Raw genomic sequence first — 26,706 nt, 5'->3', positions numbered from 1 at the left:
TTACTTAGTGACATGTCCAAGGCAGGTTCCTCAGTTTCTGTTCTAGAAAGCAGCAACAGAACATTTATCAATGATTCCTTTATAATATGGGAATTTCCACTAGTGTCACATGAATGTTTTAAGTGAAAACAAATGCAGTGTATGATCTGTTACATGTTTAACAATGTCTTTAGCAAGTGGCTTTCTTTCTAGAAAATAAGACCAATAATCTTTTTTTATTTAACAATTATATTTATTCAAAATCACAATACATTTCTATAACTTTCTTCAAAAGTCATCCAAACCCCTAATCATGTTGGTTTACCCTTAAGCATAGTCAGTTGGTTTAGGCCATTTTCTTTCTAAGGGCTACCTTTGTACAAATTCCTGACACAATGGTGTGGTTATTTCGATATCTACTCAAAATTGGAAGTGTACTGCACTATACTATAGGTGCTTAGAGGCTTTAAAGACCATATTTGCCAAACTTGTAGCTAAGATTCTGGATATGACTTAGATTTCACTGTTATGTTGTACTTACATGATGCTTGAATTTAGAACTGAATTATTTTGGAAGAGGGAAAAAGTATGAGGCTTGACTCTGCTTCTGTGGATAACAACGTCACAATCAATTCTTTTGTGTCACATGGTGTTCACGGAGGTACTGAAAGAGCAAGAAAATCCCACGTAGTTTCACTCACATCCTATCAGTTGTCCTGGCCCCGTCTGAGATCTCGTCTAGCTGTAGGATGGGAACTCGGTTTTTCTCCGTGTGAGCCTCTCCATGTGTCTTCTTGGACTTCCTCACAGCACTGTGCCCTCAGACTTCCTACCTGGCCACCTGTTTCCAGAAGCACAAAGGCTGAAGCTACCACCCCTCAAAGGGCTTCAATTTGGAGCTATCTAGTTTTACTTCCATTGTACTCTTTTGATTTATGTGATCACTGAGTCGGCCCAAAATCAAGGAAGGGAACATTTATGATGGTATGATTCTATAGAAGCAGGATGATTTTTCCACTTGAGTTTGACCAACAACTATAACACCCACCATAGACAACTGGCAGTCTTGGTCACGTCATCAAGCACCCTTGCAAACTGTCAGTGCTTCCATCTTCTACACTGCTATGTGTGGTGCTCTAGTGTTGTGTGTATAGTGCTGACTCATTGTCTTCCTTTCGGGTCTCTAGGTTTCCTTTCATTTAAGAGTCCTCTGCCTTTGCTTCCTACACAGAATGGGCTGGGATTGAGAGACGAAGACAACCAGGTTGCTGCAAGCCAACAGATGTCCCTCAGTACAATTAGAGATTTTTGTTGACAGAAAATGCAAAGTTTTCCCTAAAGAGCAGGTTCTCAGGCAAGCAGGGTTTCATTTTTATAGATGAAAAGAAGGTATCCTTATATATAAGTGACTGGGGACTAAAATGCCAAAAAAAGAGAACTTTGAAACCTAATCCAAAGATATCACTTCACCATAAAGTTAACCCTTACCTTACAGAGAGGAAAGAAAATGATTGAGAATTAAAAGCTATTTTTATGATTCCTATACCTTATTCATACACAGGGGAGATCATTGAGATAGCAGTGAAAGGGCTCTTATGCCCACAGGCTCCCTCTCTACTCCACCACAATGTGATCTGAATTGCTTCTTGGGTCATGATAGTGTCCTTAGAGGTTTTTCCTTTCTGAAAGGAAAAAATATGACGATGGAAAGATCTCCTGTTAGCTCCCAGCAAAATTAGAAACAGTAAGTTTCCAGGGGAGTTAGCCAAAGGCCACAAAACAGAACTCTTCATGTTGCAAGATAAGTACCTGAGCTAAGGAAGAATTCAGAACTCTCCAGAGAGCAGGATGACAGTATATGTGCTGACATTTCCCCTGCATATGGGATCACCCATTGGATGTCTAGATTCTTAGGAGCTGAGCTCACAGGTGGCCACAGGAGCCTTCCACTCAGCGTTCCAAATTAGTATTCCCAGAGGACCAGGGCTGGCCTCCAAGGTAAAATCAATTTGCTATCCTTGGAATAGCGATTAGATACTGTCTCTTTTCCTCATGCATGCATGAATAAGTGCCAGACAAGGTATCTCAGTACATACAAGGTTTAGAAAAGCTACCACCAGGGCTCTGTCCAGAAGGCTGATCTTGGCAGTGCGGGCCAACGGTGCATATAGGCCTTCTGGGAACACTTCAGAGCCAAGGTGGGAGTGGGGAAGTTGAAAGAGAACTTTCAGGGCACAAGAACAAACAGTAGCTTCACCTTCCCCATGCGCTCTGGTTCAGCCCGTATACAAAGAGAAGGAATCATTCCTGTTCTCAGTGCAAAACAAAAATTATAACCTAAAACCAGACCCCATAGTTCAGCTATTTATACCATGAACTCAGGAGCAAAAGTACCAGGTGAGAGGTGTTTATGACAACACTCTCCAGAGACATAAATGGAAATTACTAAAATTATAGGTGGCTTGGCTATTTAGGGGCAATTACCACATTTCTAAATCTGAATGATGCTTGGGCAAGTGGAAGCCTTTGACATTCCAGCATCCTTCCTAAAGCCACACAATATTAAAGACAGTTTGGGGCTCAATAGATAAAGCCAAATCATGTGCTGATATTTGTAGCCCTGAGATTCTTCAACGTGGTCATACTCTCTGAGTCTTGGCTACTTGTGAACTTCAACATTAGAGAATTTGTCCTCACAAAGTAGCTGCAATGTTTTAGACCAGAAACCAAACGTCTATTTGCAGAATTTAGCCTTGCCCACAGTTTACCAAAATAACAAGGAAACTAGACTTTTTCTATGTCTGAACTACGTTTTCTTCCCATCACAGTCTTGTAATGCCGGAAATATAAACTTAGGTAAAAAGACTATATGAGCATGTATCCCTCAAAAAACAGTTAAAAGGGCAGTTCATGGAAAAGGTTGGAAAGATTTTCCCCAAACCCATAACAAATAAGAGATATAGAGAATTCATGTTTTTAAAACAATCATAAAATTATTATACCAACATTTGATTACCCTAATAGCTAAATATTTCAGTGCTATTCATATATTTTATTTCCATTAGAAGCAAAGGGAGAATGACAAAACCTACAATTTGATTTCTAAAATGATATACTGAGCCTGGCAGAATAACCCTGGCTCAAGTTTGTCATCTGTATGTCAACCCTTCTGGTCTTTAAAAATGTTTTGTGACATTAATCAACCAAGATCTTAAAACATCTAAGAAATGTGAGTGGGGATGTGAGGTGACAGACACACACACACACACACACACACACACACACACAGAGAGAGAGAGAGAGAGAGAGAGAGAGAGAGAGAGAGAGAGAGAGAGAGAGGTGGTGGAGGAAAAGAAGGAAATAAGGATTAAAGGACAATAGCTAAGGCAGAGCAAGAACTCTAGGGTATAGAGAGAAATGTTAAAAGGAGAGAAAAAGATAGAGCAGCAGTGAGAAATACGAGGGAAAAGAGAGAAAACATTTCCTTCCTATAGTCCCTCTTCCCATTTCATACTTTCTAGAACAAAAAGATTCAAAGCTAGCACACTGTGTCCATAATCTCAATGTGATTCCAGATGGCTAAGTGTAATTTCACAAATCATAAAAACATCAGTAGTCTTAGGATGCAGAAGTGCTTTCTGAACATAACACCAAAGGTGAAAGCCCAGAAAACACATATTTTTGCTTTCTTATTTAAAAATTAACAAAATATAGAGGCAAGCAAAATTTAAATATATACATTCTGTGAGTACATACAACAGAAACATTCTATGGTTAATACACAGGGAACACTTGAAAAAAATAAGTTCAAAAAGGTTAATACTCAAGGCAGAAAAACAAGCAAATGATAGGAACAGGTAATTCCCCAAAGAAGAAATACACCTGCCAAATGGAAATGGAAGGGGTTCTACATCAGCAGTCCTCAAGAAATAGATACGAATACAGTAAGACATTCACTTTGTATTATGAATGAAAAGGTTACCAAAGATGCAGGAAGTCAAGCCCACTCAGACTTGCTTGTGGCGGTGAAGAGTAGGGAGAGGACAATTTGACAACACATTGTAAAAATCTTTTTAAGAATATGCCTAAAGACTTGATCTAATGATTGTTCCAAGGGCAATATAAAAGATATATTTAGTTAATAAGATTAGATCACAAATACATGTTTTATGCCAGAGAGGAGTCAAGCACAATCCAAATACCCAATAATAAGGAACTGCTACAGAAAATTCTGAAACCCCAATATAATGGAATATTTAAAAAGTTGTTAAAATGAGTTTGCTATACTTAATGACAAAGAAGGAGTATTGGGCAGAAAAAGCATAAATGAGTTGCGGTGAATAAGTCACTGAGAAGTATGTCTGACCCGTAGTAATGTAAATATTTACATATTTAAGTAAACATTTACATAAAGGTGTCAGCTACTTTATTTAGTATGACTATTTTTGACAGAAGAATGTGTATATAAATACAGAAATAAAGTCTATGAATATTGAAATAACTCATCCTTTTAGAAAAACAGATTTTTTTTTGTCTGTCTGTATTTTCAGAAATTGCCACAAACATTCATCAATATGACCCCAAATATATTACTAGACATTTAAATATAAATATCATATAGTATTTATCTTTGAAGATAAATAGAAACATTACATGTTACCTAATATATAATTAGATACATAGATAGATGATAGATATAGACAGAGTTAGAGATAGAGCTACAGATACAGATATGTTGAGAGAGAGAGAGAGAGAGAGAGAGAGCTCCATGACACAAGAACTGGAAAAATAAACAAAATATTGAGTTTATACTTAAGTTTATTGCAAATAACCTTATTCTTTAACTTTAAAGAATAAAACTTTCTTAAACTTCATTCTCAATAAACTTAAGTAACTTTCTGGGTGCTATGTTAATGAGTGATTTCAAAAGTTTTTTCAAGAGATTTTGTATGTGTCTATTTGCGTGTTTTCTCTATTTTCCAAAATATATGCCATACAAATGTTTTTAATTCATAATAAAACAGCTGTCTCAGCCTGTTTTCTGTTGCTGTAATTGAATACCACTGACAGGCTAAGTTAGAGGTGCATTTGGCTTATGGTTCTGGAAGCCCAGGAACATGGTGCCAGCCTCTGCTCGGCATCTGGGAGGCCCTCCCTGCTGTGTCAGACTATGACAGAGGGCATCACGTGGGAAGACACAGCAAGCAACTGACAGAGTTTGCTTTTACAGCAAAACTACTTCCTAGATTACCCATTAATCCATCAATCTGTGAGCAGATTCATCCATTCGTGCAGGTAAAGTCCTGAGGACCCAATCACCCCTCAAAGACTTCATTTCAAAATTTCATTAATATGTGACTTTGGGGGGTAACTTTCCTATACATGTCTTCTAGCGACACATTCAAACCAGAGCAACAGTTGTTAAAAAAGATTTGAGATATCACGGGACACCCTAGAATTAAGCAGTGCTTCTTTTTCCATTTCCTCTAGCATCAGTCTCTATTTTCACCTGGGAGGTAAAGAGTCACCAAGTTCAGCTGCCCTGTTGTAATGTGTTCTGCAGGCTCCTTCATTTCTGCTGCCACCTCTCCAAACTTAAACATGCATTGCTCAGCCACTGCTTTCATAAAGATGCTTCCCTGCTCAGAGACACCTGTCAGTTCCCAGGGGCCCCAGAATCTGGAGTTGAAGCCTCCCACCCACTTCTCCACCAGACATCTCAGTATTTTATTTCTTCATTTAGTCCTTACCTTATAAATCTCAACCAAACTGGCCTACTTGCCATTGTTCCAAATGTACTATAGATTATTCTACCTTTTTTCCCCTCATACTGCCCCAACTACCTCATACCCAGAAGTCTGTTCCATTTTCTCTGTGTATCCTTTACGGAAGAGCTCAAACTGCACCCTGTTTTTGTAATAAAATACCTGAGATAATTAACTTATAAAAGAGAAAAGATTTAATTTGGCTCACAGTTTTGGTGGTTCTGGGGCAAAACTGGCAGACCCATTGCTTTGGACCTGTGATGTGGATGCCAGGGGACAATGGTGATGAGGATGTTGCAGAGCAAACTGCTTGTCTCATGGCCAGGAAGCAGAAAGGAGAAAGACGAAGAGGCTAGCCACCCTCACAGGCTTGGTCCCAGTCACCTAACACACTAGGCTCTACCTCCTAAAGGTCCCACCATCTCCCCAGTAATATGACCTTGGGGACCAGGACTTTGAGATTCCTGACCTGACCATCTCGGGGGTAATACAGTCTTCTGTTCCAGTCCATTCACGTGTCACACGCAACAATAACAATCACACACAGTATCTTGTTTACTTCTTTTGTAGATTGATTCTATTTCTTTAAATCCTTCCCATTACCCTGAAGCCTAGTAGATAGCAGAGAACTAAGGTTTAGACAAATAAAAGGCTTTCAAAGACAAGATATTAGTGTATTCTATGATAAAAATCCTTTAATATGTAAATGTATTAGCACTGAGTTAAATGCTGAGACAATGCTTAGTTTTTCCTTACTTAAGAGCACCAAAACCCCTTCTTTTGGTGGGGTCTCTAACAGAAGCCAACCAGCCTCAGGGTGTTGGGGAAGGTCTTGCGCATTCCCATGCATTTTTCCTGGTCGATGTACAGGGAATTGGCTTTGACAGCCAGGTCATGCTCCAGGGTAGCTTTGTTGTGCACCAGAGACTGCAAGGTGTCCTCTGCATCCCTCAGGCGTTGCTGCAAGGTCTGTATGGTGTCATCAACCTCATAGACCTCATTAACAAGGCTGCAAGGGAATAAGCAAGGTTAGGTTGGCAGACATCAACCTAACAAGGTTGGTAGCTTGTTTTTAGCTGAAATAAGGTCATGTACAGTTACCAAATTCTTATTGGAGAAGTAGCTGCTGTGCCGGGAAATGCATGGAACCCCCAGGAACACATGGGTTTCACCAGTGTTAGAATGGGTTTATACAGGAAAGGAAGCAGTATTTGTGCATGACCCTAGTATGCCAGGGCCACTCTTATTAAATACACCCCATAATACAAAATTCAAAAGGGAAACTAAGCTTATTTTTGGAGCACTTGAAAAGAATAAGAATCAGCTATGAAAAGATAATAGTAATAATAGCAACTCATTTATTACTTTACCATGTACATACTATTCCAAGTATTTTATATGATCAGGCAACTTAATCTTTATAACACTGGGAAGTAGATACTATGATTGTCTGCATTTTACAAATGAGGAAACTGAGGAACCAGTTTAGATAACTCTATGGTTTTGCATGGAACTACCTGTCAGCTGCTTTTCACTACTGCTCCTCTGACTCTGGTCAGTTGAAAACCAAACTCCAAGTACAGTCAACCCTTCGTACTTACACTTCCGCAGCCTTTGGCTTCAACCACTTCTAGGTCAAAAATATTTGGAGAGAAAAACTGGATTTGTACTGAACATTTAATAGAATTTTCCCCTGCCATCATTCCCCAAACAATACAACAACTATTTGTGTTTTATTAGGTATTACAAGTGTCCTAGAGATGATTTAAAGTATATGAGAGGATATGCGTACTAAAAGTACTACACCATTTTATATAAGAGGTTTGAACTTCTGTGGGTTTTGGTACACAAGGGGAAACCAGAAAATGATTTCCCCATGAATACTGAGGAACAAGTATACTTCAAATTTTAACCAATAATGTGAGGCTAAAATTGTCTCCATTTAGGGAGCTAACTCATCAACAGATTATGGGGATGTGAAATTCTTTAAAGTATACAGAAATATATGGAGAATAATGGCTATAAACAGATGGGCTATAGACATCTGTTGAGATAAAAAAGATTTCACAATGATAAGAATCATTCATATTCAAATCACTATGCAAAGGCAACTGTATAGTTTTGCAGAACTTTGCAACTGGAATAGGAATGTCAGAGGTCAGGAAGCCCAGCTTCCTTGTCTTACAGATGAGGAAATTGAGTCCAGAGGATTGATGGACTGCCTTCTCCACCGGCAGTTCACAGGCAGTTATAAGCCACGCCAGGTTCTCCAGGAAGCAGAGAAGGAAATAGGGAGCCTCCTGGTTACACTGAGGAAAGGATTCCATTTCCTGCCCCCACCCTCTCAGCTACTTATGATAAAAGGGCAGAAGCAGAGACCAAGGAAATTGGCCTCGGGACATTGGATTCTTCTGGGGATGCTTACCTGAATTTGAATTTCACATAAATGAGTAGTTTTTAATAGAAGTATTTTTTAGATTGTGATAAAATATAGATAACATCAAATTTACCACGTTGACCAATTCAGTGGATGAGGTACATTCACGCTGTTCTGCAACCACCACCATATCTGGGCAGAGAACGCCTTTCATCTTGCAAAACTGAAACTCGATTCTCGTTCCTCCTTTCCCAAGACCCTGGCAACCACCATTCTTCATTTAGTTTAACCACTCAGGGTAACTCAGATAAGCGAAATAATAGAGTAGTTGTTGTTTACCATATTTCACTGAGCTTAATGCGCTCAGGGTTCATCTATGTTGTAGCACATAGTTCTCCTTGTATTGTGGAATAATATTCAATATAAATATTTTCACTTGAAATTAAGCGTTTTTGGTATAAGAATTCCATGCAATCTTTGGTACATATTTATGCAAAATATTACTCATTGATTATTTAAAATTCAAATTTAACAGGCTGTCTGATGATTTAATCTGCAAAATCTGGCATCTCTAGCACAGAGGCCAGTTTAGAGCAAGGCACAAAGTGAGCTCTCACAGAATATTGAGATAGTACACAGAATAAGAATTCTTCTACTCAAAGCTGCTTACATGCTGCTTTTTCTGACAGCCACCCTGTGAACCTTTCTAAGGACATGCACCAAACCATGAGCTATTATCTAGGTGGGATCAGGAGGGGGCAGAAAAGGGACTCATCTTGTACTCCATATGGAACTGTACTACTTGGATTTATTTTATAACTGAGTATATCCCTATCTTACTTGTGAAACTGAACAAAACTACTTTTAGAAAAGATAAGATACAAAGTTTGATATCAAATTATAAAGGAATCATTTCTTCCTGTTTTACTGAGCAGTAGTATGAGGGCAAAAGAGGAATTAACATTAATGTGTAATGATGAGGGACACCACAGCCAGATGATAAAATACCATACAAGAAATATTTCCAAAAAGAATGTATACTGGCCCTGGAAAAAGAAGTACGCAATGTGATTCTGGTTGAAAAGTCAGGCTTTAAGACTTTCTATGCAGCATGGTCACTTTTCCTTAACATTTCTGGCAGCAAATATAACAAAATGCTACAGGGGGTTATCCTCAGATGGCATGGGGAGTAGTTCTTTTTTTATCTCATTTTCTATACTTTCTGGTTTTTCCACTATGATCTTGAACAAATACTACTGTTAATGAAAAAAAAATATTTTTAAAAGTAAACACATAGGGGCTTGGGATTTAGCTCAGTGGCACAGCGCCTGCCTGGCAAGCATGAGGTCGTAAGTTTGATTCCTGGTACTGGAAAAAAACAAAGAAGTAAACACATAGGCTACTCTCCCAATCTGTGCTTTCTGCACCTGTAGATTCAATCAAATTTGGATAGAAAATATTTTTTAATGGTTTCAATCCTTAACATGTAGAATTTCCTTTCTGTCACTATTCCCTAAACAGTATAACAACTATTTATGCAACATTTTACATTATAACTGGAAATATAAGTGGTCTAGAGATAATGTATACAGGAGGATGCATATAGGTTATAGGCAAATACTCTGCTATTTTATATAAAGGACTTGTGCATCTGCCAATTCTGATATCTGTAAGTGGCCGAGGACCTGGAACTAATGTTCCAAGACATGAAGGGAGCATAATTTGGAGGTACTTAACTTTCTCTGATCTCTTAGAGGGGTTATGTGAAGAGGTTCACCTGCAGTAAACATCTCCCCCTTTCACCAAGAGAACATAGCATTCAAGTGGAGACAGTTTGGAAACTCCGCAAGGCCACCCAACCTTCCACTCTCAACCCTCCTGCATACACTCGTCTGGCCAAGGGCTCGAGGCTGGCAGAGGCAGTGCATGAAGCAGAGGCCACATCAGAACTCCAGGTCCCTCATGTATGCCCCATTATGTGCAATGCTGACATCATCCTTGTGGATGCTGAAAGCAGAAATTTCTGATCATCATTAACCTCACCCCCTTCTTCATGTCCCTATATTCCTCAGTGATGCCTATCTTCCAAAGGGCCCCTCATGCCCACTGCATCCCCCTAGCAAATTTCCACAAAGCTGTCCCTGAGGACATGTGTCTTCACGCTTTCTGGCCTCAAAGCCTTCTTCTTTGTTGTCCTCTCAGCCAGGATCACTCTAGCCTGCTCTGCATCCCCCTAAGGAATGCCAGCCTCCAGTCCCAGGTGACAGGACGCCTGTGGTCCCTGGAGCTAGGCTGATGCTGACATTGGCATTCCAAGAAGACCCACCCTTTTGTGGTCCTCAAGCATTTGTGGTAGTCTATTTAGTTCTTCCGCCCTGCAGACTATCAACACCACTAAGCAGACTCGCCTTAGGTGCCCTGATCACTGCTGTGTCCTATAGTCCCTCCTGCAGCTCTTAGGTTTTCAAAAAGTATTTGTTATAGGAAGACCAACTCCCTCGCCTTAGGTGAAGAAGGTCATTTTGGGTGGGAGGTGCTTCTCCAAACCTCAAGCCCACAGGATCTACCGAGAGAAAGATCCAGACCCAAAGGGATAAAGACAAGGCAAAGGCAAGAAGAAACCTGAATTTATTTCCAAGCCTCACGTATCAAGCCTGAGAGAAGGAAGGCACCTACAAAGACCCTGGCCCTGCTCCTGGAAAAAAATAACAGGCCATGGAAACAGCCGCACCACACATCTTTATCCTTCCAGTGAATTATACTCCTTTCTCCCTCCCAGTGGGAGAGGGAAGCAATTAAAACTGAAGTGCACGAGTTTCAGTGGGTGTGGGGATGATAAATACAAAATCTGAGAACTCTTCTGAAAGCACGTTTTTTGTTGTTATTTAGGAAAGGTGGATTAAAAGGTCAGCATTTTAAAAAAGATCTCGGGGTATAAAATATCACTAGCACTTCAGGTAGGCTGCCATAAATGGCTGGGAATGAGACTGCTGCCCGCAGTTGTTTATCATCCTACAGGGCTTGACTCTAGTCTTCTGTTCCTCCTTAGCTTCAAAAGGAACCCTGAACCCAAACATAGGAAGAGAAACAGGATGATATATGAGCCCTACTCCTTGCAGCCAAATGTTAGTCCAGTGGAAAATTTACCTGTGAGAGACTCTTTCAAATGTATACCTTAAAATATCAATGTTTAGATAAGAGAACTTAAGATATGTAGCAGAATCCCTATTTCTCTCCTGCTGTATGAGGGAAATACAGTCAGGGAGCCCCACCGGGCCCCTCAGTATTAGGTCACAGGAATACATTTGTCATCTTCAAGACCATATTTCTCTCCATTTTTTTGTTCTTGGCTGACTAGAGGGAACTATTCGATTTTTTTTTTAATTACAGTCCTGAAAATAATTTTGCATTCAAATACAAGTACAGCTACTATAACCTTTTTAAAAAAACATATCAGGATTATTTAAGTAAAGCAGAGTTTAGTCTGGCTTACCACCAACAATGCCAAGAAGTTTTAAAATCACTGTTGAAAGAACCCATTTAGAATATTTTAAGTAAAAATAAAAACCTTGAAGTGAAAACAGCAATTTTTCTCTGTTCTCACTCTTTTGAGTTTATGATCCTTGCTGTTCTTTAATCTGGACAGCCAAAATGTTGCTTTCAGAATGATCAACTTAAAAAAGAAAATAATCTACCCCAATAATAATCCTAAATATTTTTGGCAAGAGTTTTCCTGACAAGAAATACTGACAGGAACAAAAGTAGGTTTTATCCTAAAGTTGATGAAGGAACAGATGAAGCAGACATACTAGGACACTGACAGGAAGTAAAAGAAAAAGCAAATTCTGTTCATCTGGGAAAGGTGTGTACTGAGAAACACACAGCTATCAACTTCTGCTGCTTACAAGAGAGGTGCCCTGGAAACTCCAAAGACTCCAGGGAAGTGTGGAGAAACCCAAACACTACCGGAACTTTCTGCATGAGCAAAATGTTTACTAACATAGTGTTTGTGTAGTGTTGATGTCATTTCCTCTTCCAAAACTATATAGTAAAATGTACATAATAGAAACTTTGCCATCTTAATCATTTTAAATGACTTATCCCATGGCTTTAGGTACCCTCACACTATTCTGCATCCCTCACTAACAACTATCTCCAAGTTTCTCCACCGCCCCAAACTGGGAGTCTTGTCACCCATTCAACAACTCCTATTATTAACTTCCCCTCCAGGAAATCCACTACCTGGAACCACCACTGGAATGAGAAGGCTTCTGCAGGACCTATGGTCAGAAAGCACCTTTATACTGCACCAGAGCTGTAGTCAGGTCGAGGGGATGGGGTCACACCAGCATGAGCCTAACCTTCCCTCTGCCCAGCCTTACCGTAACTGTGCCATGTCTCGGCATAGCTCTATGTTCGGTCTCCTTGTGCGCTCATCCAGCCTGGTCTGAGCCACCTTCAGGAAGGCAGACTTATCCCTGATGGCCTTTTTGATGGATTCTATGGTCATTTCTGTCTGGAATATCTCCTGCAGAGTCTGTGACAAAGAGAAGCAATTGCCTGAAGCTTGGTGCTATGCCTTACACAACCTGCTCCCTGCCTGCAACCTTCTACTTGCTTCACCCTTTGGGAGAAGGAAGTTGAGGCCCTGAGAACCTCCCTCCTTCCTAGTTCTGACCCCAGGGAATCTAACGTGCTATACTGGATTCTGCTAGAATCTGCTCTGTAGAACCCATTGTGCTTCTCTTCCCAACTCTTGAGTCCAGTGACCTCATGCTGTTGACTTGAAAGCAGCCAGGGCTGGAGCAGATACACCACAGAAACTGCAAAATGCTAAAATTCAGGGATTCTGGCCCCCACCAACCCCAGCGCCAGTTGTTCATTATTGACCAGTGCACATCCGGTTTGTAATGGAGGAAAGTTAGGCCATGAGGTCTGGGTGGCCCTAATCTCCCTCCTCACATCAAGGTAGCCTGGCCTTTTCATCTTCCAGCCAATTTAAGAGAGATGTCCTCCTAACAAAAGATTTGCCTTGAAGCTCATCACGTTTAGGCATCAGCATGCCTCATTTGCACGGGAGGAATACTGGTAGATTTGTATTTCTGACTTTATATTCTTTGTTTCTTAAAGAGGTTCCCCCAAGTTGCAAAAACTTCCTGATTGCTCCTCGTCATTCTCCAATTCTCTGAACACTTGCCCTTCTCCTAGGCCTCTGCTCTCCTGTAGTTCCCCAGCTTCCCACCATTGTCCCTCCCCCTTGGCTAGAGACACACCAAAGTATCACTATTTTCTGTAAACCTCAAGTGCTTGCCATCACTCTGCTGTCCAGTCCCAGGTGGACCCTCTCCAACCCCTCTGTCTATGATCGCGCTGGAGTAGCGTGTTCTATACCCATTCCCTCTGCTTCTTGAGTGTCTAATCTCCTGGGGGCCCCTGTACTCATTAATCTTATGAAACTGCCTCTAAAATTCTATACCGAGGCTTCTTAGAAATCACCTTCTTCTTGGAACCCTGCCGTATGCATCACCAGGGAAAGGTTCTGTCCTGGGCAACTTCTCTGTTGCATTCTTTATCTTACATAATTTATCCATTTATCCACCATCAGGGCAAGGTTCCGTCCTGGGCAACTTCTCTGCTGCATTCTTTATCCTACATAATTACACACATTTAGCACTTGTTGTAATCCAGGAACTCCTAAATTTGTCACTTGAGCTTTGACCTCTCCCCTAATCTTTAATCAATTTGCTAGAAGCTATTAAACTCTTTCCATCACCAAGGCCTTCTTCAGAAGCTACCTACTCCACAAAGCCATGTCTGCATTCACCAGTAGAAACATCACTCTTTCTACTAAGCAGTCTTTTCTTTTAACTGTAGTTTCAAGTGGCTGTCCTACACATCTCGAAGGGCTTACCATTTCCTGAATGCATATCACTCTAAGACATGACATTCATGTGTGTATACCCAAAGTGTCTAGCACAGTAACATGAATACACTTATAGACTAAATTGTGTGTTCCTTCCCCCAAAATTCCTGCATTGAAATCCTAGCCCCAAGTACCTCAAGGTGTGAACATACTTGGAGACAGAGTCTCTGCATAGCTATTAAGTTAAAGTGAGATCATTAGAGTGCATCCCAATCCGATATGAAGAATACCCTTATAAGCCAAGGAAATTTGGATACAGATACAGAAAAGATAAGATAGTGTAAAGATACAGAGAGAACACTCCATCAAAGGAGAGACCTCAGAAGAAACTAATCTTGTAACACATTCAACTCAGACTTCCAAGCTCCAGGACTGTGAGACAATCAATGTCTACTCTTTAAGCCAATTGCTCTGTGATACTTTATATTTTAGCAGCCCAAGCAAGCTAGCACAGTAGTAAATAACAATTAGTTGAAAACACAAACTCTATCACACCAGCCTTCTAAAAGACCTAGAATGGCATCTTAATATTGTTTTCTAAAATCTGATTTCCATCTATCTTCCAGATTTTTTCTCTAGGATCCACACCAGCTATGCCAGCCACACTGGACTCCTCATAGACTTGATTTCAACTCTGATTTCTTACCTCTAAGGCTTTGCTCAAGGTTTCATCCCACTTGGAATCTTTATGTCTCCCTATGAACCTCATAAAGGTTTTTGGGTTTTTGGCATTTGTTATTTGACAGTTACAACTTGTAATTTGTGTTATTAATTTTTTTATATGCTGTTGAAGTTTATGTAATGGACCATCTCACAGAGGGGAGAGTGATGGAATAGGTTAGACTTTATTGCTGTAGCAAGCTCAAATTGTGTCAGACTATTTTGATAATTTGCCACAGAGTGTTGCTTGCAAAAGCTTCTCTTTTGGTATCGGGAATTGAACTCAGGACCTTGCACTTGCCAGGCAGGCACTGTGCTGCTGAGCTACATCTCCAGCCCTTCTTGTGAACTTTTCATATGCAAGCATCTCTTCACAAATATAAGCTTCTCGGGAACAAAAGCTGTATCTTATGTGTCTCGTTGCCTTTTACAGTGTAGTACATTGTCTGGCTTGAGCAATATTTGCTGTGTAATGAGAAGGGAAGGTACATTTCTGGAGCCCGGGAGAACATGGCACCCCCCACGGGGCAATGCCACCCTAGAGCAACAAGAACAACTGAGCAAGGTTCTCAAGAAATGACCAACTATACACAGCATAATCCACAAAAGTAGTTAAAAGCTACAAGAGTGATGCTAGGTAAAGGAAGAGCTCCCTGTTTATCTTGAAATAAATTCTGCGTGAATCCTTTATTGTCATTGTAAAGTCCTTACACTTAGAGCAATCAAAGATTTACAATGCCAAAAATACTGTGAACTACCAACAGTTTTCTGTATTTGGATCTTCCAGAAAAAGGGTCTGAAATCATTGAACAGAAAACATTCCTACCATGTGTTCTAATAATAAATTTTCTTCCTGTTATACGCAATGATTCATTAAACTTCAAGAATAATATTTTTGTTTCCATTAAATACTAAGAACCTTTCACTGCACAGTGCATTCTTTGTGTTCCAAGCACCAGTGCATTCCAATTTCATTTTGACACCTAGCTACCTAGCTGAAACAAATGGTATACTTCATGCTGTTTTAGTTTTCTTACTCTGTGTAGCCAGGAGCTCATATGTCTTATGGCTTTTTGCTGAGAGTGGTAAAAGATTTGTGGTCCCAGAGCACCCTGCCTTGCCCATGCTACCGCTATACCTTGTAGTTGATTTACCTTGGATAAGTGAATCTGAATCTTACTCTTAGCATCTGCAGTCTCAGCAATGCGATTGGTGAAAGCCAAGTTCACTTTGTTGAACTGATTCCACATCTCATTGGCAGTCACAACCAGAAGGTTTTCGATGTCATCCCTTAGCTTTGCAGAGGCTGCCCGTTCACTCTGGGAGCGGAGAATATTGTCATCTGTAAATTTGGCCCAAGACTCAGGCACCGAGACCCTGAAAAGGGAAACACATCAGACAGTGGTGACAATGATGCAGCAGTTTAGATGGTGTCTGCGGGCAACCATTTATCCTGAGAAAGAAAAACCCGCAAACCACTGATCCTAGTCTCCTTGCATAAAATAGAAACATCGGAGTAAACCTCATGTTAAGCTTTTCTTAAATATTCCTTATTTTACTTCTAACCAAGGGTCTACAAATCCAAAGCATAAATACCTCTTCTACTATTTCAGGGATAGAAAAGGATTAATGAAGGGTATAGGTCTGCAGGTTCATTACAAATGTGTCAGACCAACCAAAGAAGCATATGAAAAAATGTTCTGCCTCAGGAGCAATCAAATAATGTACTAATAAAAACAGCAGTATATTGAGAATCCTTTATCAGAATTGCAAGGGGTAAAGCAAATGATGATTTGCAGTGCTGACGAGCAAGTTTAGAAGGCTCTCATCCTACAAGTGGGAAGTTCTGCTAGTACAACCTTTCTGGAGGGTTACAAAGGCAACATAAACCAAAAGATTTTAAATGTGTACATTCTAGAAATTCCACTTCTAGAATTTTATTCTTAGGAAATAATGTACCACAAAATGGCTGCAGGAAGATATTAATTTCAGAAATACATATACCAATCCCCAAAAAAGCAGAAACAACTTGAAAGTAAAGATTAATTAGTAATCTGTATAGCATGCAAACTCACTCATATTTATTTATTAATTCAGGAAAACTTATTTCACAAATAATATTACTGACATTATGAAATGAAAATTGTAATTGACTATAAAAGTAGTGTGTATGTAATACTTTTCTTAATTTAAAAATACGAATTGCTATCTAAATGTGGGAAGGAATGCTAGAACTAAAGGCTGACTGTTAATTTGGTATGTCTATATATTTGTTTGCTTGTTAGTGTAATAAGATATTAAACAAGACTCTTAACGGTGAGTTGAAGTTCTAGCTTAGGCTCCAATGACCCAAAATACCACAATGAATGGAACCCTTGCCAGAAGCTGCTGTCATGCCCTCAGACTTTATAACCTCCAGAACTGTGAGTCAAATAAACCTGTATGCTTTACAAGTCACCCATTTGGGGTACTTTGTTATAGCAGCAGAAAGTGAACTAAGTCGCTCCATAAGGGACATCATTTTGAAAGGACGGAGAATGAATGAATGACATCAAAATCACAGAAGTGGCCCGTGTGTGACTTACGTGGCATCAACCCTCTCCACTCCACGGAAGTAGCTGACACCATCAGATGTGTTGCGCAAGTGGTGGCACTTGTCATCGATGCGGTGAGCGGCCTGTTTATCACTTAGGTCCTTTTCTAGCTCATGCTGGGCAGCTCTATTAGAGCTAAAACACAAATAGAGAAAGAAGGTTTTGTGTTCGGCCAAAAATTTCCTGCAGGAAATTGCCCTTCTATGCCCTCGTTCCTGTTCTCCCCATCTCTCCTCCTTCACCTAACAGTCAACTTCCCAATCAAACAGAGCATTCTTTGGAGATGGCTATGTGTGTAAGTCATGAGGACCCTACTCCTGCCCTGCACACACTTCCTCTTCAAGGAGTGGGGTAGGAGCGGCGAGAGGCAACATAGATAAACAGTGTGCATCTTCCTTGTACACACCGGCAGTTCCAGACAGGACACTGCTTCATAGTAACCTGTCCATTTCTGTGCCCTCTTTTCCCATTTCTACATCCTCATCCCCTTCTCCTCTATTCTTTAAGGGTAATTCCCCAAGAAATGATGAGACACTAAGAGTGAAGCCTCTCTCTATCCATCCCTGACCAGTTTGTGGTCATGCTACACCTAAAAAATTTTCTAGGAAATATAAAACCCAGAGTTGAAATTAACTCCTGGAGTAGGAGCATTTCTTGAAAAGAAATGATGAATTATGACTCATCCCAGCTCTGTGCTCCAGAAGCCTCATAGCTGGGAAGGAAGAGACCCTGGTGAGCTCTAAGTTGCATGGTCTTCTCTGCCTTGCTACACAGAAGAGACCCACAACTGACTCTCAAAGACACAGGCTCAAAGAAAGGGATAGGTATGGGTGGCAGATGAACCACATCTTTGTTGATGGGATGATTCATTCAGCAAATAATTATGGAGTGCCTACTACTTGACAGCCATTGTTCTGTAAGCCTGGGATGCACCCATGGATGAAGCAGACATCTGTAAGGGACTTGCCTTCTACTGAAAGGAGACAGATTCAATGAATTGGAATTCATGTGGCTAGAAGAACAATGTAAAAAAAAAAAAAAAAGCTGGAAGAAGAAGGCAGAAGAACAGATTATTATTTTAAACAGGATGTTCAGGCTTGGTCTTCCCAGGTGACACTGGACAAGGATTTGAAAAGGAAGACTCAGATCATCCACATTTGTCACTGGCAAGAGTCATACTTTCCTCTAATCAAATTAAAGACCCTGATTTAAAAGGATCATTCTGGTGCCAGGCTGAAAGCAGACTGCAGGGAGCTCCTGGGAGACTCACTGGGTGATCATGGCTGTGCTTGAGGTGACAGATGGTGGTGATTTGGACCAAAGGTACAATCATGAAGAAGGTAGAGATTCCAAATGTGTTTAAAAGATAAATTCAAGAGAATCTCCTATGAGACTGGACTTTAATCAGAAAAAAAGATCTTAAATTGAGTCATCAAAATAATGGAATTCTGTCAGTTGAGGTGAGGGAGGCAAGAGAAGACACATTAAATTGACACACTAAGCTTGAATGTTCACTAAATATTCATGTGGACATGCCCAGTAGGTTGTTGGAATTTGAGAAATATCTAGGCTGGAAACAAAACGTTAGAAGTCATCAGCATACAGTCTTTGAAAAAGCAAGACAAATAAACTATCTTAGTCCTTTCTGTTTTCCTAGTGCTTTAAGTAAGCCAAAATGTAAGGAGCCACTCAGTAAAGATTGTACTGAGTTGAACCAACAGGTTCAACTGATTCCAGCTGCAGGTTCCCTCCAACTTGGCCTGTGCCTTCAGAGAAATTACTTGACCCATCAAAGCTAAAATTTCTGCTTTGTAAAGTGGAAATGAGGGTAGCTGCAGGCAAGTCATCTTCATTTTGTGAACTCTAAAAACACACACGTAAGAAGGGTGAAAAATGAAGGAGCTGCCTGCCCTTTCTACTTCTGTATTGTCTCGCGACTGAAGTTTTTATAAGGAAACTGGGACTACAAGGCCTTTGTCTTTTGCAATCTGGCATCAAGATGCCCCTTAAGCTCCCTCTCTTGGGCTGACATCCTTCATGAGGAGGGGTTGCCTGGATCTCTTCTGACCTGGCCTCAAAATCTCTTTGAGAAGGCATTTGAAGCAGCTCTCCATCAAGATATAGCCCAAGATAGGAAGGATTTTGGCTACCATGTTGGCCTAATGAGATTCCATTTTTCAGCTAAGGGCTTCACAGCTCCCTCCAAAACAAGCGAAGTAGAAAACCGTCTTCTCATCTCCATCGTTAGACAGAGCATGGCAGAGAAGCCACCCCGGAAAATGAGGTAAACATTGTGCCTACCATATATTAAAGGAAAGCTAAGCTCTTCAAAGGGTCACCAACAAAGATTCCAAACAAGGGTACACACACAGGCAGAATCTTCTGCAAAAGCCATGGTACAGCTAGCACAGAGGCAATGTGTAATGAGGATTTCTAGAGGGGTGTAGCTATTCTAATACGCAAGGATCTAAGCCACAAAGAGCCAAGGATGCAAAAGATGCAGCAGATTTTAGATTATAAAAAAATGAGAGCCACAAGAAAACAACAGAAATGATTCCTTAAACCACACTAAGCTGTGTTTCTGCAATTCCTAGGGATGAGAAATCAAAAATTAATGCCAGAAATGCCAAACCAGGTTGGTCATCTTCAATCATCCTGCCCTTTCTCATGAATTTCTGAATTGACCCTTCTAATCACATCTCAAGAGAATCTCTACACATACACTTCACCAGTTGTTCCGGGGTGGATACCACCGCACACATGGACAAACTGAGTGAGCAGTGGCTGGTGCTGTTATAACATTCATCCCTCTGAGTATCACATGTTACCTTTTATAACATTTTGGAGAAGCAAAACCCTCATTTCTTTTTTTTGTACCAGGAATCAAACTCAGGACCTTGCATTTGCCAGGCAGGCACTTGTGCTGCTGAGCTGTATCCCCTGCCCTCTCATTTCTTGCTGGCATGTCCAACGTTACTTCCTTCTATGGCCATAATCATGATCTTTCTACCCATGAACTGACAGCTGTTATCATCACTTTGATTATTATTCTTTTCCCTCTCCCATTCTCCTCCCACCCTTTTCCTAAATATTAAGTATCTAATGTTGCCAACAAAAGAAAGTCAGTGACCTTGAGGAACTTGTATTCTGCTGGGGGGTTGGATAAGAAAACCATTACAATGTAGTGAACTTGGTGATGATGCCAGGGCTGCTAGACTGTTAAGGAGGTACGGATAATAAACATGAGTGACCCATACATACCTCATTACTTTCCCAACTGCTAGGGCCAAAAATATACAAGTCAACTTTTCATCAAAAATTGAAGTTTTTTTAATTAAGAGAAATCTTAGTCATATTCCAAGTGAGGGTAGAAGTTCTTTCTATAACACCTCACTTCTTTAAATAAAAATTTAAAGCAAATATCCCAAGCACTCAATATCTGAGTAAAAGTATACGTGTGTGCCTCTCTCTGCATGTGTGTGTTTGTAAGAGGCTAAGAGAAAACTAATGTGAGGCATGAAAGTAAACTTCAGTTATAGAGTTAAAGTTATGTAGTATTGTATAGAGATGCAAAATTCTTACGCAAGTTGGGCAATAGCCTTATCCAAATGTCGCTTCATCCTTTCTTGACAACATAGAATAACATCAACTTCCTACTTAATTGAAAAGTAAAACACACATTAATATTTTCATTATGGAGTATAACATCCAAAGTCAGAAATGTAACAATCTACCAATGAAGCAAACTTTATTTCTTGAAAACTAGTAAAGTTAAGCAAGAAAACACTATTAAATTCACTTACTATCCATGTGTCCCATTCATCTGTAACAGGGATATGAGGATATGGTATGATATTATATATTATATTGTAGAATAGATTGAGACATGCTTAAAATTTTAAGATTTCACTTTCTTTTTATTTTTATCCTTAATTGAAACAGCAAAATGACGTCAAAATTATGTTAACATATAAGTTTGGACTCAAGTACACACCTTATTCTGTAACAGTTATTCTACAACAGCCATTATTTTTAAAAAAACAGTTATTGTATAACTATAGCAGCAAAGTAAATCCAGAAAGGAGAGAGGGTGGCCAGAAGGAGCGCCTCCTGGCAGTTAGCACAACCCCTGGTAGGCCCAGCTCTCTGGTCCAAACATGGTCCTGCCTGTGCCCTGCAGCCCAGCTCCTACACTAGCACAATACATTCACCAGCTTCTCTACTTGACCACACCTGTGATGTTGGGATGTGCAAGGATGTATGGACTATCCCATCACATACGCTCCTTCAGGAATCTTAGACACTCACTTCGCTCTGAAATTAATACTCACATTAGACAATTATGAACTCAAAATAGCACCAAGAAGATGTTCTTTGAAAGAACATAGTCTTTCTTGCTGCTTTTTCATGTAAAAAGTGATCATCCCATATGTACAGCTTTATGGCATTTATTTATTTATTTATTTATTTATGTATGTATGTATGTATGTTTTGGTACCAGGAATTGTACTCAGGACCTTGTGCTTGCCAGGCAGATGCTGTGCCACGGAGCTGATCAGCCTTATGGCATTTTAAACTTGAACATTTTTCCATGATATTAAGCAATAATGTGGACAATGTAATAAATATACAAACAGTGCCAACAGGTATATCTTTTCCCAGGGTTTTGACAAGTACACCCCAATCACCCTTTAGAAAAGTTCTGTCTACCACCTGAGAACAGTATGTCTTGTCTTTTCCTGTAGCCAAATAGCCACTACCACTCCTCTAAATTTTTTCCAGTATGATGGGCATCCTTCTCAGAAGACTAGCCAACTTGCCTGAATTTAGTCTAATTCAAGTATATATTTGTTCATCACTGGAACTTCTTCTTTTGTGAACTGCCTGTTCACCAGGTTATCCATTTTTTCCTGTTTTTTCTTATTAATGACAAGAGTTCTTATTATATAAAATCACATCTTTTCCCACAATATGTGTTTGTTTATCTTTTTACAAGTTTGGCCGCTGCCCATACGTAGTGCAGGGTGTTTTTAATGTAGACATTCACCATTTTTATGAATTCCCATATCACTTTTTGATTTCTGCATTTGCTATTTTGATTATAAAAGGCTTTGCTCTAGAATTATTACCCACTTACATGGTAATTTTCTTTTCTTTCCCTTCTTTTCTTGTTTAGCAGGAAATATTGAATGTACCTAGAATGACAGCCTCATTGCTTCTTAGATACTCTGAATCAATGGGAGAAAGAAGAATTAAGTGTCCTCTTGCATGTCCTACCAAAACACCCCCAATCATACAAAGATTTCCTGCATAGTTTCACTGTGGGCTGTGCAATCAGTCTTAGGGGTTTGCTTTTTGCTTTGTTTGTCTTGTTTTATTTGTACTGTTCATTTCTCAGCTGTCTCAATGACTGTGTGTTTGTGTGTGTGTGTGTGTGTGTGTGTGTGTGTGTTGGTGAGATGTTGGCAAATAATGCATAGAGTATTGCTTAGAAAACCCTACTTAAATCCCCAAATCCTACTGGTTTGTATTATGTACAGTGTGTTTTAAAATACAATGCACATGGTGGAAATTCCTGGGACTTTTAGTAGGAGAAAATGCATTTAATGAGTTTTTTATAAAAATCTTTAAACAACAGTTTTATATGTGAATTTAAGTAATGTCACATGGTGAATGTCAGATGGTTGGAGGCAGAGGAAATGGAGAGCCTAAAGCCGTGTACTTTAGCTTGGAGCTCTTCCCTATGTTGATTTCTCAATCTGTGCTCATACATGAAAGTAGCTTTGAAATTCCAAAGCAAAAGTAAGGGCAGTGCAAAGCATCCCTTCACCTGCCCCTAAGGAAGTATATAGGCCAGGCGTGGTGACACACACTTGTAATCCCAGCACTCTGGAGGCCGAGGCAGGAGGATCGTTGTGAGTTCAAGACCAGCCTGGGCTGCAAAGTGAGCTCAAGGCCAGCTTGAACCGCATAGTAAGACCCTGTCTCAAAAAAGACCCCCAAAAACCCCAAGTATATAGAGGACAGTGGATACACACAGAAACCAGAAGTGGGGGAGGAGCTTCGATCCAACTGGACTTGTGGTTGCAGCCTCATACCTATGGAAGCTAAGGTTCTGGCAGAGAGCCACTTTTAGAAACCACACATTTGGGGCCTGAAAGTGGCTGCAGTAATTCTGGATCCTGACCTGATGAGAAATAATATATTTCATGAATCACATGGTCATTGTAACTTCTCTGGAATTCTTAAACTCTCAGTATTCTAAGTAATAAAAGTGTGACCTCATTTGCAGGTCTTCCAACGGAAATGTAAGAAGGAATCACATCAAGCAGTTTGAAGACTTGGGTTAATCCTACTATTTGAGCAGGTGAAACCTTTATAAGGCATCTCTTATTACAATGCACCTCTTGGAAACTATACTCTTAAGACAGTGGGATAGGGAGGCAGAATAGAGACTAAACAGACTCTTGCTTTCCTTCATGCCTCAAGTAAAAACCCTTTGGGACATCACACTCCCTGGTCTTGGGTGGAATAGTGATTAAATACATATACTTCAGCATCAGACACCACTGCTCAAATGCTGGCTTTGCCATCTGTTAAACTGTGACCAAAGACAGGTTATAAACTAACAGTAATACCCACCTTTCCATGGCATTTGGATAGATAAGTATGTGCCTAGCTGATATAAGTGTTCATTAAGTGTGAGATCTTATGTTGCAACAGAGGTGATTTGCCTGATGTTAGAACTTAATCTTGTTAGATGTGGGATGTGCTCTCAGCTGAGGAATATGGGCCATAGCACAAGAACATTGAGTTCTGGCTGCAGATAGAGAGAGGTTCTGGCCCTGAGCAACACCCTGGATTGTGAATATAAAGTCATTTCTTGCTAAGGGTGGTGGAACACACTTATAATCTTAGCACTCCAGAGGTTGAGAGAGGAGGATTGCGAGTTTGAGACCAGCCTGGACTTCACAGTGAGAACCAAAAACCAAAGAAAAAATAGAGTCATTTCTTGGATGTCATTGGTAAGCCCAGACCCTGTTCCCAGTAAGTTAAAGCTATATTTGTACTTCTATTTATCCACATTAACTGCACATTTTTAAGTTTGAGGAAAATGGGTAAACTACTACAGGATTCAAGTAGGACAGGCAAGTACAATTACACTTTTAAAGTCAAACTGAAAAAAAAAATAAAAATAAAATCAAACTGCAGTTCTACTTGAGTCTAGCTGATGGAAAATTCACTGACAGAAGCAGGTACTCTGTTTGATATAGAAGGCTACTTAAGGATGAAATGATCGTCAAATAGTCGCATATTCTCACTGAGAGTTCAGTAAGAAGAGGAATTTCCTTTCATTAGTGATTACATTCTCATTTATTCCTGACTCTGCCAAAGTGGACCAACTTGCTTGCTTTGCAACATGGCTTGTTGCGAGAAGCTGTGGTCCCACGACCCATTTACAGACAGAAACCTATGCAGAGGAAAGTTCTTATTACTGGTAGTCAGAGCCCACCCCAACACTTCCCATGCTGGGGTCAGGGGTCTATCTGTTCAGTCTTCTCTCAGAGCAGAGCCCTCCTGCCCTGGATTAAGCTGAAATGTCTCTCCAAGTCCGGAACTGATTGCTTGCACATTTGCAATAAACCTCTGCGGCTGCAGTGTTTGTGTTTTCTCCTTCTGCAACACAAAGGAGAGGAAGCCACTTGCGGTAAGGACATTGGCCAGCTGGGGCCAGGCCCAGCGCCTCAGCCTGAGCTCTGACTCTGAGCAGCTGCAGGCCCAGCCTGAACCCCAGAGCAAAGGCAGGGAGGGCTGCGGGTGAGATGACTCTGCAGTTCCATGGGCTTCGGAGGTCAAAGAGGTAGCACCGTCCAGGAGTGCTATGAAAATGGAAAGATGGGGCCATGACTGACTCCTCCAGAGGAGCCCTCTGTAAGCTGAGAGATGGAGTTTCTCTCTTTTGAAGTGATCTGGACTAGATTTTAGACTTTTTTAGAATTTGGAATATTTGCAAACGCATAATAAAATATCGTAGAGACGGAACTTCAGCCTAAACACAAAATTCATGCATGTTTCAGATACATCTTATATACACACAGATGGTAATTTTATACAGCTTTGTGTCATATCACTGTATTTTCATTGTAACCTGTCTGTCCCATAAGGTCAAGGTATGGAGTTTTCCACTTGTGGTGCCACATTGGTGCACAAAACGGAGTATTTCAGATTTTGGATTTTTGGACTAGGGATGCTCAGCCTGTATCGTTGATTGAATGTGAGAGACCACAGAGTTGATGAGAAAATACTTCACTGTGCTCCTGTTTTTCAAAAGTAGGCCTTTTCAAGTTACTTTTTTCTTTCCTAATAGTCGCTTAGCTTTTTTAAAAATTGAAACTCATTTTGGTAAGATAACAAATTATATGTTACTATTATTACCTTGAGTAAGTGACAGGACACACTTGTTACTTGAATTGGCACTGACCAAGGCATCTCCACCAATTCATGAGCTACTACTCTAATTTCAGTTTTGTATGGTAAAGCAAACTGTGCTAGTAACCTGGAAAATATAAACCTCCAAATCAATATTTTTTGTTTTTAAGTCATACTTTTATTGAGATATAATTTATACATTATATAATTCACCTATTTAAAGTATACAGTTCAATGTTTTAACATATTCAAAGTTATCACAATTATTGCCAGAACCAAATTTAGATCATTTGCATTACTTCACCCGAAAAAACAAGCACTCTTTAGCTATTGCCCTAAATTTCCTATTCACCAAGCTTCCTTCTCCAAGGTAACCACTAAGCTACTTTTAGTCTCTATAAAATTCCCTATTGTGGGAATTTCCTACAAGTGGAATCATACAATATGTGGTCTTTTGTGATGTGTCTCTTTCAATTAACAGAGTGTTTTCAAGGTTCGTCCATGTGTCATTACCTCATTCTTTCTTATGGCTGAATAAATTCTATTGTATATGTCTATATTACATTTCATTTACCCACTTGATACAGTCGATGAGTTGATAAACATTTAGATTATTTTCACTGTTTGAGTATTATGAAAATGTTGCTGGGGCTGGGGATTTAGCTCAGTGGCAAAAGCGCCTGCCTGGCAAGCGCAAGGTCGTGAGTTCGGTTTCCGGTACCGGAGAAAAACCAAAAAAAAAAAAAAAAAGAAAATGTTGCTATAAATATTCATGTACAAGTCTTTGGGCATATGTTTTTATTTTTTCTTGTGCAGATACTTAGAAGTAGAATTACTGGATCATATAGTAACCCTATATTTAACAATATTCCAAAACAGCTGCACTGCACCTTTTTATATTCCCACCAGCAGTATGTGAAGGTTCTAATTCTTCCACATTCTCACTTGTTATTTTATGTGTTTTTTGTTATAAGCATC

At 40.0% G+C, this 26,706-nt stretch overlaps 1 protein-coding gene across 1 annotated transcript in view; it reads right to left on the bottom strand.

Moving 5' to 3' along the window:
• Positions 1-6,413: 6,413 nt before the first annotated feature.
• Tekt3 (tektin 3) overlaps positions 6,414-26,706 on the bottom strand; it is a 33,351-nt gene continuing 13,058 nt past the window's right edge. The window contains exons 4-8 of the mRNA XM_005399332.2: positions 20,881-20,951; positions 17,290-17,433; positions 15,859-16,081; positions 12,504-12,658; positions 6,414-6,753 (exon numbers count right to left, since the gene is read on the bottom strand). Coding sequence (XP_005399389.1) covers positions 6,537-6,753; positions 12,504-12,658; positions 15,859-16,081; positions 17,290-17,433; positions 20,881-20,951 — 810 coding nt within the window. The 3' untranslated portion in view covers positions 6,414-6,536. The remainder of the gene's footprint in view (positions 6,754-12,503; positions 12,659-15,858; positions 16,082-17,289; positions 17,434-20,880; positions 20,952-26,706) is intronic.

This window comes from Chinchilla lanigera, unplaced genomic scaffold, assembly GCF_000276665.1.
Source record: "Chinchilla lanigera isolate Chin_1 unplaced genomic scaffold, ChiLan1.0 scaffold00066, whole genome shotgun sequence".
In the NCBI taxonomy this organism is placed as follows: domain Eukaryota; kingdom Metazoa; phylum Chordata; class Mammalia; order Rodentia; family Chinchillidae; genus Chinchilla; species Chinchilla lanigera.
This window is presented reverse-complemented; position numbering and strand designations above follow the sequence as displayed.